Genomic DNA, 14,396 nt, shown 5'->3' with positions numbered 1-14,396 from the left:
AGAGCGCATTGTGGTTAGTCTAGAAATTTGCGGGCGATTCGGTGCATAGGTTGGAGTCCCAGCAAAGGCATGGGACAAGTTGTGAGGCCAGAAAGGATTTAATTATCCCCTGCGCCAGTGCGTTAATATCTATGTATGTAACAGTCAACCTCGACATACATACAATATATTGATATTCATAGATCAATACATACTAGCCAGTGCCAGGTCTGCCCACTGTTTCATGCACGTAAGCGGGATCGACCGCGTAAATTGTAGGCCCCATGCATGTGGTTGAGTTAAAGAGCATCCTTTTTATGGATGACTCGATAGCTCAGAGCGTATCGTGGTTAGTCTTGAAATTTGCGGGCGATTCGGTGCCACAGGTTCCAGTCCCAGCAACGACATGGGACAATTTGTGAGGCCAGACAGGATTTAATTATCCCCTGCGCCAGTGCGTTAATATACGAGTCAACCTCGACATACATACAATATATAGATATCCATACATCAATACACACATACATTATCATACACACATACATACATACATACATACATAGTTGTTCCAGCGAGTGCACCACGACTGCCATATCAAAGGCCGTCGTATGTGTTATCCTGTCTGGTATGGTGCATATAAAATATCCATTTCTACTAATATAATAATTACAAAATATTTGTCATCCAATAGCCAGGGGTTAATAAGTCAGTGGTTAATAAGTCAATGCACTCTAGTCGTGTCGTTAAACAAAACAAACTTTAACTTCAACTTACATACATACACCCATACATACGTGTCCGCCCAAAATGTCCCAATTGGGACATTTTGGGCAGATGAGACATTTGAGACAGATGAGGTATTTGAGACAGATGAGACAGTTTGCGCTTCAACACCGTTCCCTGCATACATATCTGGAGTGGAGTATGTGGCGGCAGCGTGCTACTTTTATTTTATCAAATGTCAAAATAACCATAGCTAGACCAGTAAAGCTGTAATTTATTTTGCATTGATGGATCATTAAACAATATAGGTTTTCTTCCTCATCATATGTAACAAAGTGTTTCACCTAACTACTGACTTACAATTAACTCTGAAGTAGATTACCACATCACGGATGAAGGACACTTGACCTAAGTCTACTTCCCACCACGTGTAAGGTCTCCTTATGCTGGTATGCATAAAATTGTTGCCTTGTTGAATGGTTATGCCATCAACAGCTGTACTTGCTCGATACACGTCAGCATATGAACTCTGGTACGCTGGTTTGTCTATAGCTACGTTTACTGAAAAAAAAACAACAGCATAAAGTAGCAGAAGATAACACAAGATAGCATAACACAAGATAGCATAACATAACATAACATAACATAACATAACATAACATAACATACAGCATAACATAACATAGCAGAGCAGAGAAGAGCACACCACAGCAGCGCAGCGCATAACATAACGTAGCATAGCATAGCATAGCATAACAGCATAACTTGACATAGTATGGCATGGCATGGCATGGCATGGCATGGCTTGGCATAGCATAACAATGCATAGCATTGCGAAGCTCAAGCCTTGGTCAGACAGAGCTACGACATCGTGCGATGGGGTGAGATTCTAAATATCTATGACTGTCCCCGACTCGGCTACGATATTTCAATCTTAGTTGTTGGTCACACTGGAAACGATGGGTTTGTAACGCATTTGAAAAAATCGTTGGGAAATCGTACGACATCGTAAATTCTGTTCTGTTCTGTACGACAGTCATACGAGGTCGCACGACTTCACTACGATTGTCTGCCGAGAAGCTGACATCATCGTAGGAACACGATTAAAGTCGTACGGCGGTCGTACGATGTCTTACGATCCCACGTGATGTCGCACAACATCATGGGAAGGTCATGCGACGGCTTTAATTAATATTTCCAGGTGAGATTATGTGAAAATGTACGATTAGCCGCTACGTCGTACAATACCCTACAATCCCGGTAATCGAAGCGAGGTTTTTGAACATAACCAAAAACCGCCAAGACGCCAATGTACTCCAGTGGTGTCGTTAAACATGATGGCAACGCAGCTATTATCACCCTTATATGCGGTGACAATAATCCGCGTGGATCGACTAGTAGGAGGTGACCAAAGGCAGCACAGGATGGGGTGGGGGATAACACCCGGCGGCTCAACCAATAGGGGCGGTCCCACCTGCTTCAAAGAAAAAGGCGACACAGGCAGGGGCGACTCGGGGGGGGGGGGGACGTCGGCGGTCCCTTCTGCTTCGACCCCCTCCCCCCCCCCCATACTCGACAGCAGACCACGCCAGGAGCGGCCCGGTGGTGGTGGTGGTGGTGGTGTGTGTGTGGGGGAGGGGGACCAAAGCTGCCAACTCCACTGACAATGGCGGCCCCTTCTGTTCCATCAGATGGAAATAGACCGGCCATCTGCGTCTCCGCCCGTTGTTGTTGCGGAGCGGCAGCAGACGTACATCGGGAACTCAATAAGAAGGTTGCAAATAAGGCCCCGCTGAAACCAACACTCTCTCCTTGGGCGATCGTGTGCGATAAGCTGCCGCCCCAGTACCGGAACGCGATCCAGGGGGATTTCACGGATCCCACCCAGATGGACATCCCCATCAAGGACACTTTTTGGCGTCCTCTACCGTCAGGCACAGGAAAGTACCAGATAATGAGGAGCAGCGTCAGCTCGAACCTTTTTGTGACGTATACGCGGGACGGACTGTATCGACAAGCTGTACTGAAACCAGAGGTGAATAATGCAACGCTACACCGCATCCTCAAGCTGGCCCTTCAACATGACTACAAGGGAGTTATCGCGGCATGTTACCTCAACTTGCGCGATTTCCTCCACAAACCGGCCTCGGTGGCGTCGTGGTAGGCCATCGGTCTACAGGCTGGTAGGTACTGGGTTCGGATCCCAGTCGAGGCATGGTATTTTTAATCCAGATACCGACTCCAAACCCTGAGTGAGTGCTCAATGGGTAGGTGTAAACCACTTGCACCGACCAGTGATCCATAACTGGTTCAACAAAGGTCATGGTTTGTGCTATCCTGCCTGTGGGAAGCGCAAATAAAAGATCCCTTGCTGCCAATCGGAAGAGTAGCCCATGTAGTGGCGACAGCGGGTTTCCTCTCAAAATCTGTGTGGCCCTTAACCATATGTCTGACGCCATATAACCGTAAATAAAATGTGTTGAGTGCGTCGTTAAATAAAACATTTCTTTCTTTCTTTCCTCCACAACTACAGAGCCGAGCAGGTCATCAACACGCCATTAGTCCCGCGGCCAACCTCTTCAAGAACCGTCGCCTCCAGGTAAGGGCTTAGTCGGACTTTAAATTGTTTGGCCGGTGTTCAAAATTTTATGTTTATTTTTTTGTAAATAGTCCGACGCATTTTATTTTGGTAGCCAGTCTAAATTGCTCGAATGAACTTAAAACCTCTTCGGCCGAGCCTGCTAATTTAATTTTTGGACTTTCTTTTTGCCAGACATGATAGGATGGATCAGCTATCTCATTTTGGCCTTAGGTCTTTGACCTAGCTACTAAATTGGTATTCCAAATTCCGGCCACTTCAAACTTACCTCGTCCCCTGGCCTGGACTTAGTCACTGGCGTTGTCAGATATCTATTTCGGGTCACCTGCTCCTGTTTAACGTCATTTTTCTTATCACTGGACCGCAAAACAATTGTATGGCTTCTCATCACTCTTAAAAAGTTCTTTTTTTTTGCTATCTGATTGCCGTCAACGTGATGTCACGCCTCTCAAACAATGGACATATTCGAGCAATTAGTATGCTTGAATGAAGTCGGAACATTGTTGCTAGACGTTGTGGTGTTTATTAGTGTTCATCAGAACACCAACGAGTGTCTGCGGAGATGTTACCAACAGTTAGTAGTACTCACAATCTTCTGTATTTAGGGAATTTATTGTGACGTCACGTTTGCAAAACGCCTATATCAGACTAAGGAATAATTTGGAAACAACAAGTGATATCCCGAAACATTCCTGAAATAGTGGAAGAACTGCTCGCAACAGGCTAAGTGATACAAAATGAGGAAAAAACCTACAAAAAACCCCCCAAAACAAAACAAAACAGAAACAAACAACCCTCCCCAAAAAAAAATTAATTAATAATAATACAAAATAAAAAATCCCCGACCACGACTGTTCAGTAATAAGCTGTCCTGTTACAGCGTCACCGATGACGCACCAAGCATGGCATAAACCGCACTTTAGGCATAGAAGACCAGACTGGCACACTGTACTTTTAACAGCAGGAGTCGCGTTAAGATGCGTCCATGCGTCCCTGAATGTATGGAAAGCAGACTTGGACGCCTGCTTATCACCACAAGTGATAATAAAACCGTCCATTTTTACTTTCAAAGACGCATTCCAGACGCATGTTTATTCCGTTATTTCATCAACACCACGTCCTAAGTGATCTGGACAATCCGTCACTCATAATCCCGCCATGATTTCCGCTATCGTTCCCACTATAAACCTATTGTAAAAAAATAGTGAAAATCACTTTCTTCTCCTAATCGTCTGGTGGAATTGTAGGAATGGCAAGACGAGTCTATATTTTGAAAGGTATACAGGACGCTTCGGTTGATTGTGGTATATTCTCTCAGGCCAAAACGCTATCGGAAATTCTCGTGTGGCCAATATACGTCACAATCAATGGGGTTTCCGTAAGCACAACAGGGGCTACGTTACTAACACTACGTTATTAACAGTCGACGTATAGTGGACAGATTAAATGTTACAATAACTTAATAATTGCAGTCACTATGTCAGCAAACTACATCAAAATATCACTATGCGTCTGAACATTGATATAGTTTAGGTATTATGTGGATTTGTTTAATTATTTATTTAAACCATTAACACAACTATCGAAATTAACGTCTACAAAATGAGGGGCAAGCAATATTTTTCTTTACGTCCCAATTTTATCTGAAATGCTGACACAGAGGTTACGCATTTCCTTGTTTCTATGTATTCTTATCCCCGGGGTAGAGATTCTTACCCCAGGGATAGTGGTGGTGGTGGTGGTGGTGGTGGAAGATCAAATCAATGTTTTATCGAGTTTGGTGTCAAAATAAAGGGAATTTAAAACTGAATAACATTCTAGTCCTCGTGACCTACTTTCCAAAATTTTATTTTCAAAGATAAACATATCGTGTTTGGTACCAAAATAAAGGGTATATTACCCTTTATTTTGGTACCAAACACCATGTACTAGAACTGGCTCATGCATGTCGATGAGAAGATGGCACAACTCCAGGTGACAACTGTTACTCCATCATGGCTGTAAACAGTTCTAAAGTTAGCAACGGTGACCATCAATCATTTCAGGTTAGGTCAGGCAAGTGACTTTCAGATGTATAGTCAATAGTAGAGTAATTCACATTAATTATTTGTTCAATAAACCACTAGTATTTTACTTGAGCCCAGTAACTGTTACTTTTATTAGTTTTTCATGCCAACTGGTACATGCTGGAATCAGTTTTGTTGACTGCACAACTGTTAAATTCAACTGATCTTGTCCGTCTTGACTGAAGCTATGGAAACGTGTTCTTAAGCTGTTATTTCCGAAAAAATATGGAAATGAGCCAATTCAGGAGCAAATGAGTCCACTGAAAAAAGGACTACTGGGGGAAAATCCTTAAAATGCTACCCCTGTTTTAAACACATAACTAATAAATGCCTGACGAACAAAATGTTTTGACTTATTGAAAAATATAAGTTTCACTGGAACGTTTTGCGCGCGCGCGCGTGTGTGTGTGTGTGTGTGTGTGCGTGTGTGTATATGTTACAGGCAATGCGCCAAATCAGTCATTTGGCAAAATGACTGAAATATTCAGGCATTTTGTAAAATGCCCGTGACCCGTAGGCATTTCACAAAATGACTATAATGTTCAGACATTTAACCAAATGACTGAATTAGAGCACCAGGCGTTTAACCAAATGACTGAATGGTAACAACAGATAATTACCACAACTCTGTCACCATGTGCTATTTTTTTTACATTTAACCAAATGACTGAATGGTAACAACACATAATTACCACAACTCTGTCACCATGTGCTATTTTTTGGCATTTAACAAAATGACTGAATGGTAACAACAGATAATTACCACAACTCTGACACCATGTGCTATTTTTTGGCATTTAACCAAATGACTGAATGGTAACAACAGATAATTACCACATCTCTGACACCATGTGCTATTTTTTGGCAAAAATGACTGAATGGTAACAACAGATAATTACCACAACTCTGTCACCATGTGCTATTTTTTACATTTAACCAAATGACTGAATGGTAACAACAGATAATTACCACAGCTCTGTCACCATGTGCTATTTTTTGGCATTTAACCAAATGACTGAATGGTAACAACAGATAATTACCACAACTCTGTCACCATGTGCTATTTTTTACATTTAACCAAATGACTGAATGGTAACAACAGATAATTACCACAACTCTGTCACCATGTGCTATTTTTTGACATTTAACCAAATGACTGAATGATAACAACAGATAATTACCACAACTCTGACACCATGTGCTATTTTTTGGCATTTAACAAAATGACTGAATGGTAACAACAGATAATTACCACATCTCTGACACCATGTGCTATTTTTTGGCATTTAACCAAATGACTGAATGGTAACAACAGATAATTACCACAACTCTGTCACCATGTGCTATTTTTTACATTTAACCAAATGACTGAATGGTAACAACAGATAATTACCACAGCTCTGTCACCATGTGCTATTTTTTGGGATTTAACCAAATGACTGAATGGTAACAACAGATAATTACCACAACTCTGTCACCATGTGCTATTTTTTACATTTAACCAAATGACTGAATGGTAACAACAGATAATTACCACAACTCTGTCACCATGTGCTATTTTTTACATTTAACCAAATGACTGAATGGTAACAACAGATAATTACCACAACTCTGTCACCATGTGCTATTTTTTACATTTAACCAAATGACTGAATGGTAACAACAGATAATTACCACAGCTCTGTCACCATGTGCTATTTTTTGGCATTTAACCAAATGACTGAATTGTAACAACAGATAATTACCACAACTCTGTCACCATGTGCTATTTTTTACATTTAACCAAATGACTAAATGGTAACAACAGATAATTACCACAACTCTGTCACCATGTGCTATTTTTTGACATTTAACCAAATGACTGAATGGTAACAACAGATAATTACCACAACTCTGACACCATGTGCTATTTTTTGGCATTTAACAAAATGACTGAATGGTAACAACAGATAATTACCACATCTCTGACACCATGTGCTATTTTTTGGCATTTAACAAAATGACTGAATGGTAACAACAGATAATTACCACAACTCTGACACCATGTGCTATTTTTTGGCATTTAACAAAATGACTGAATGGTAACAACAGATAATTACCACATCTCTGACACCATGTGCTATTTTTTGGCATTTAACCAAATGACTGAATGGTAACAACAGATAATTACCACAACTCTGTCACCATGTGCTATTTTTTACATTTAACCAAATGACTGAATGGTAACAACAGATAATTACCACAACTCTGTCACCATGTGCTATTTTTTGGCATTTAACCAAATGACTGAATGGTAACAACAGATAATGACCACAACTCTGACACCATGTGCTATTTTTTTACATTTAACCAAATGCCTGAATGGTAACAACAGATAATTACCACAACTCTGACACCATGTGCTATTTTTTGGCATTTAACAAAATGACTGAATGGTAACAACAGATAATTACCACAACTCTGTCACCATGTGCTATTTTTTTGGCATTTAACCAAATGACTGAATGAAAGTAAAAGTATTGACTTAATGTGCATCCTGCACTACCATTTTAAGCAGACGATCTTATTTTGTAAAAAGGTGTGTACATATGTTTCGTACTTTTTTTCTCAGATATTTTATTATTATTATTAATTGTTTTTAATCATGTTTGGTATGGTTTTTGTAATGTAACCCCCCCCCCCCCCCAACAAAAACAAAAAACAAACAAAAAAACCCGTTACTATAGTAGCTGTAAATTAAGTGAAAAAAACCCTAATTTAAATGTGCTACTCACTCCCTTTGAAGTAATGGCCGTACCCGATGTCACAGCATGTGACGAACAGCACGTGCGAGTTTGAACACTGTTACAATGTAATGGTTCTGCTGGGAGATTAGATTGCGTAAATTGATCCGGTGAAAAATTAACATTTACCGACCAGCGGTATGTTACTTCTTTATTATTTACGATTGAATAATGGGGTCATTCGAGAACTACTCAACGTGCATTAAGGAGAGTGGGAATTATGGGATGTGTGACAAAACGTAATTTGGGGGGGGGGGGGGGGGGTGTTATTGTGCAACGTAATGTTAATTAATAAAGTAAAATGCAACCAGTCATTGCTGTTTTATTTTAAATATATGTATTACTAAAGACCCCAAAGTAAAATATGACACGGTCACAAAACGTTACACGAGCGAGAGGGGTATTAAAACTGCAAGATTTTGCGTTACGTATTGTTAAATGGACACAAAGATCAACAGAGGACTCTTCAACGTTAGAGTAATGCAGTATCAGACATGGGCTTTTACCCCAATTTTTAACGACCATAATGAATTTGCAATAAGACTAGGGCGACCCGATGTAAATGTATTTGAATATTTGATTTGCCATCCATTAGCTGGCGATCAAGCCTAAATAAATAATATCACGTAATAATGCAAACTTTTAAAAAATGCCCGTAGCTTATGAAAGAACACCCCAGCAAATGTTAGCCTAATAGGACTATTTTTATTAATATAGGTTCACTGCAGAACCCATCAAATTAATGTTTTTGTCCAATAAAAAAAAAAAAAAAAAAACAAAAAAAAAAAAAAAAAACAAACAAAACAGGGTTTGGGTTGGGAGAAATACATGTTTAAAGTAGACTACAATTGTCATATAAAACACTACCATTTTGAATGGTGATATAATCATGGCACTGACATCCGCCATCTAAACCACCAACCAGGGCAATGCCCTGTATCTTGAAATTTCAGTCACAACATTTTACTTTTGTTAACAGCCATGCACTTTGTAAGATTTGAGGAGCTCCGAACAGCAAAAATATGTCCATGAGTTGAAAAGCTACTTCGGTAGCTCGCATGGATGTCAAAGGTCGTATAATACAGAATTTTGTTAGGTGATCCTGATACACTAATATCCATTTGAAGGAGCCTTGTGGCAGAGATTGCATGTCTACCAAATCCACTTGGCCACGTGATGAAATTATAACGTGTGACAGAGTTCAATCTGAAGATAAGCCCAAACATGCCATAGCTTGCCACAGTGAATAGCTGGATTGAAAGACAAGCTGACAATCACATGGCTGATTACATATAATATCTGAGTTGAATTTCATGTATTTTACTCATTGCCTTAATGTGTTCAGTCAAACTGTCAAATACATAACCATACTTTTCAGTCATTTGGTCAAATGCCTGAACATTTTAGTCATTTTGTGAAATGCCTAAGGGTCACGGGCATTTTACAAAATGCCTGAATATTGTCACGGGCATTTTACAAAATGCCTGTAGTATTGTTTGTGTAAACTTCATTGATACGTATGTCGCGTAAGAATGCGAGTGCGAGTGCGAATGCGAATACCTTTTACATGCTCATATACCACTAGAGTTTCGAGCATGTCCGTCCCGGGGCCTGTCTCTGGATAGCCAGGGGCTTGTCCCTGGACAGAAAAAAATTAACCGGACAATTTTGAAATTTACATCCAAAAATTAAATAGTGGGCCTTTAAAATTTTGATGCGCATCTCTAATATAATTAATAAAGACAATTCTACTCACTACTCATTTGGTCGCTAGATTAGATCGGGTGATCAAAAAGAAATTAGATAAGATGGAGGGGTGGGGGAGGGGAGGGGGTAGAGTTGAAAATGGGCAGAATTTTGAAAATAGCAATTAGTAAAAAAGTTAATAGAATTTAAAAAATAAAAAGGAAAAAAAAAGTTACAAGCCAAAAATAAAAAGAATTGACTGCTCGGTCGAATATTTATATAATTTGGAGCATTTTAGAAGGACAGTCCAAAAATAAATAAGAGAAAGAAGAGAGGATCGGACTATTTAATAATATTAAAAAAGAAAGTAATTTCGACATAAACTTTTGAACGAAGGTCTAAAAGTTTAAAGTCCGATCTATATGTCCACGTTAGTGGCCTCGTTAAGGCCGTTAGGGTGCACAGCTTGTAGGGACGAGATGGGTTGCATCCCGTCAAGAAAACCCCTAGATTGACAGTCAATAGAATGCAAACGTTCATTCACTATTATTTGAATCAGGTAATTTTTTTTGTAAATGACGTCATTTGGTAAATGGCGTAATTTTGATAAGCGACGCCATTTCATCTAGCTGCTGTGCATTTTTACTTATCATCACCGGCCTCGGTGGCGTCGTGGTTAGGCTATCCGGTCTACAGGATGGCAGGCACTGGGTTCGGATCCCCACAGGGCATGGGATTTTTAATCCACAAACCGATGGCCTTTGTTGAGTGAGTGTTGGGTCTCAGGGGTAGGTGTAAGTGGTTGCACCGACCCATTGAGCCATAACTGGTTCAACAAAGGTCAGGTCTGTGCTATCCTGCCTGTGGGAAGCTCAAATAAAAATCCCATGCTGCGAATGGGAAAGAGTAGCCCATGTACCTACAGCGGGTTTCCTGTCCAAACCGGTGGCCTTAACATATGTCGCGCCATATAACCGTAAATAAAATGTGTTGAGTGCATCGTTAAATAAAACATTTCTTTATTTTTTGAATTTACTTAATTTTTTATTGGAAATGACGTGCATTCGTGTTTAGCGAATTATGAAAGTGAATGAAGGGAACGTGTCTAACATTTATGCTGTCTGTGGAACGGATTAATTTTCGCCAACAGCTGTAGTATATTAATGCGTGAAGTTACCTCGAGATATGAACGAAAACGAAAGTAAGCATGTCATGATTATTACTTTTGTAGCGTTCACATGTATTTCCTTAAAAAAATCTAAATATGGTTGCCTGAATAATCCGGTTTGTTGCACAGAGAGAGATAGATAGATAGAGAGAGAGAGAGAGAGAGAGAGAGAGAGAGAGAGAGAGAGAGAGAGAGAGAGAGAGAGAGAGAGAGAGACTGCAGCTTTAACTATATCTTTCTCACTTCCTTTGTTTACCCTTAGCACTCCTGTCATGTTTGTCTGGACAGAATATGCAGTTGATTTCAGTGTGGTGTGTGTCCTGTAATAGGATGTCGCATCCTGTATTGATGGACAGTTGACTTCCTGTTGTTAAGATTCGCTGGGCATGTGCAAGACCTTGAGAGAGAGACCGGCCACTAGGGTTAGTGCAGACAGATTGCTCGAAACAAAATAATGAAATCATGCAGGAACAGATTTTATAAAAGGGGGTGGACACGATATTGTTCTGTGTTGACTGGCCTGAAGTACGACATCTGAGCGAGGAACAATTCGTCACCAAAAAGACACGGGAGAACCTGATCGCCTCCACACCCCTACAATATTTGCCCCTGCGAAATAAAGTTCACTTGGGACTTTTGATAGTGTCTCTGGATTTGACAACTACCACACAGTTTTAATCACCCTACACTTTAGGGTGGTAAAAAGAATAAATCCGACATGTTTTGATATACGAGAAAAAATCTATTATTTCTACTGATACTGGTAGTACAATTATTGGTAATCGTGGTAATGGTAATAAATAAAACAAATATACTATATCTACTACTAACATGACTACTAGTCGTGGTAAAGGTAGTTGCAGCAGAAGTAACAGTAATGGTAGTAGTAGTAGTAGTAGTAATATTATTGGTGTTGGTCGTAGTGATAGTTGTATTAGAAGTAGTAGTAGCAGCAGTAGTAGTATTATTATATTAGTAGAAGTCGTAGCAGTAATAGTGGTAGTACCAGTAGCAGCAGTTATAGTAATCGTAGTAGAATAGTAGTAGTTTTGGTGGTAGTAGAAGTAGTAAAAGTAGTAGTAGTAGTAGTAGTAGTAGTAGTAGTACTAGAAGAAGTGGTAGTAGTTGTTGTTGTTGTTGTAGAAGTAGTACATGTTGATACAGTAATACGTTTGTTTATATATACCAACAGTCAAAAGAAAATATATCTACCAATTTTTCTAAATGATAAAAACGAAGAAAAACACAAGTTGATGAATGTGTTTTATTTCAGAAATATAATTTAGTGAGATATGAACACTACCACATAGTTTAATCTCTCTAGATTTTAGGGTGGTTAAATTCTACATATACAATAATTAATATAAAATGAGAACACTATAGTTCACAAATAGCATAACGAGGAAACCGAGGGATTTCCAGTTGAGATGATTTGGTATACCTTTTTTTATCGACAGTGAACATGTGTATGTGTGTTTGTTTGTGTGTAACATTAAGACTCACCAAAATCAGCAAACGTGTGTCTTGATTGCAGAATTAAGTAACACAGGCGAAACATGAAATACGTCCATTGTGGAGACATAGTGTATGGCTGGTGTGGATAAGTCTGTCATCCGGAAGCCGGCTTCGCGTCTGGTCGCGCCGATTCACATTTAGTGAGTAATAGTTTAGTTTGATCAGTAATAGCTCAATAAGATTCACAAATCTAGTCTAATGTTTGGGGAAACATCAAGAATTATCTTGAGGAAATAAAAAAAATCGTGTTTCGTCTATTCATGCACCCTTTTAAAAGTAAGATATGTACAAAAAGAAGTAAAGTTACCCACTGATAGACAACATAATAAATTATTATTTTGAAAAGCTTCAATGTCCTGTTCTGCTCTTTTTGTCTGCTATCCACCTTTAAAAATGTGGACGTCTATAATGAATCACCCAATATATTGGACAGTCAGATACATCAAACTTTCCAATACATTGGGTGATTAATTATAAGCTTACCACTTCAAATAATTCATTATAAGCCTCCCACTTTAAAAAAAAATGAATAACAGAAAAAAAGTGTGCAAATCAGAATATTGAATTTTTGCAAATGAATAATTATTTATGTTTTCAATCAAAGAGTAAATTTACACTTTGTTTAACATGTTACACATGTGAACAATGAAGTCATAGTCTTGCACGCACACACGCACACGCACACACACACACACACACACACACACTACGTCTGCGATGTGTATGCCAGTTGAAGTTGTTGTTAGCTCTTCATCACTATTTGATCCTAGCATAGGACTGGTTCAGTGTTTGAATGGGTTCTGGAAAATAATCAAAAAACAAAACAAACAACATACTTCTGTGGCTCTGGTTGAACACGCACTCGATGTATATCGGTCCTGAATCCGATGACAAGTTAACTACACTACCGAAACCAATACTAGTAATCATCTTCGGTATGAGCCATGTGCTATGACCGCATATGATAACCTAGTATTGCGAGAAAGTGAAACAACATATGTCATAATAATTAAAGCTGAGTGACAAAACTGTTACCATGAACACAATTCATTTCGCTGCACAAAGGGGTATTTTCGCAATGTCGCGAGTGCTACCGTGAAGCAGTAGTACAGTCCTGTATTCTGTCTGTTGGCAGATTATGATTCTCTAAGGTGTTTTCAGGAGGACACTTTTCTTTATTAAAGCGTCTTGGGTGGCAGCAGGCGAGGCACCTGCTAGAAATTCATGCAGAGTCCTGACACAATCACGATTTTGCCAAAATACCCTTTCGATCCTGACTGTTACAGAGATACGGTTTTGATTATGGGAAATTGTTTTGTCGTTCAAATTAGCAAAGCGTCTGACTCAGAGATGATAATTTATAACACCATGACAATAACAAATGGTAATACCAAAGGTCATTTTAGTAACATAAAGATTAAAATTAAAATCTGGAATCTCCTGACATTTTTGAATATTTCAACTTCTGTGTCCAGACTGATACCAGCCATGATGTTGTTTGTAGATCTGTAATAAAAGAATAGTGTGATGCAACTTATCTGCATCTAAGTTCTGCACTAGTAATATTAGCTTATCTAATTTTAACACTACTTTGCAAAGCAAGCAGATCACATCTAAGCACATTATCAGAACGTCGCCATCTAAATACTTATCTTAATTTCTGGGGAATTTATCCTCCCAACCAGATCTTGGCTTTTAAGATGCGCGAGTGAGATCGCGCTCGGACAGCGCACGTAATTTCAATCTGGCGAGTGTGAAAAATAACGCACGTTGCACTTAACAGACAGCGCACGTAAAATAATTGTGTATATTGATTGCCACTATTTACCTTATGTGGCTGATAGAAAGACCCGTTTTATAATGCCATACAGACAAAA

General features: G+C 39.3%; 1 protein-coding gene across 3 annotated transcripts in view; it reads right to left on the bottom strand.

The window, feature by feature from the left end:
- The window catches only part of LOC121375636 (multiple epidermal growth factor-like domains protein 10), a 39,800-nt gene extending 26,005 nt beyond the window's left edge, over positions 1-13,795 (bottom strand). For 2 of the 3 annotated variants that reach the window (XM_041503183.1, XM_041503184.1), the window contains exons 1-2: positions 12,508-13,795; positions 1,063-1,263 (exon numbers count right to left, since the gene is read on the bottom strand). In XM_041503183.1, coding sequence (XP_041359117.1) covers positions 1,063-1,263; positions 12,508-12,586 — 280 coding nt within the window. In that variant the 5' untranslated portion in view covers positions 12,587-13,795. The remainder of the gene's footprint in view (positions 1-1,062; positions 1,264-12,507) is intronic. The other variant, XM_041503185.1, reaches the window with a different exon arrangement.
- Positions 13,796-14,396: the final 601 nt, after the last annotated feature.

The sequence above is a fragment of the Gigantopelta aegis genome, chromosome 6 (genome assembly GCF_016097555.1).
Source record: "Gigantopelta aegis isolate Gae_Host chromosome 6, Gae_host_genome, whole genome shotgun sequence".
Taxonomy (NCBI): Eukaryota; Metazoa; Mollusca; class Gastropoda; order Neomphalida; family Peltospiridae; genus Gigantopelta; species Gigantopelta aegis.
Note: the sequence above shows the minus strand (reverse complement) of the source record. Positions and strands in the feature narration are given on the sequence as shown.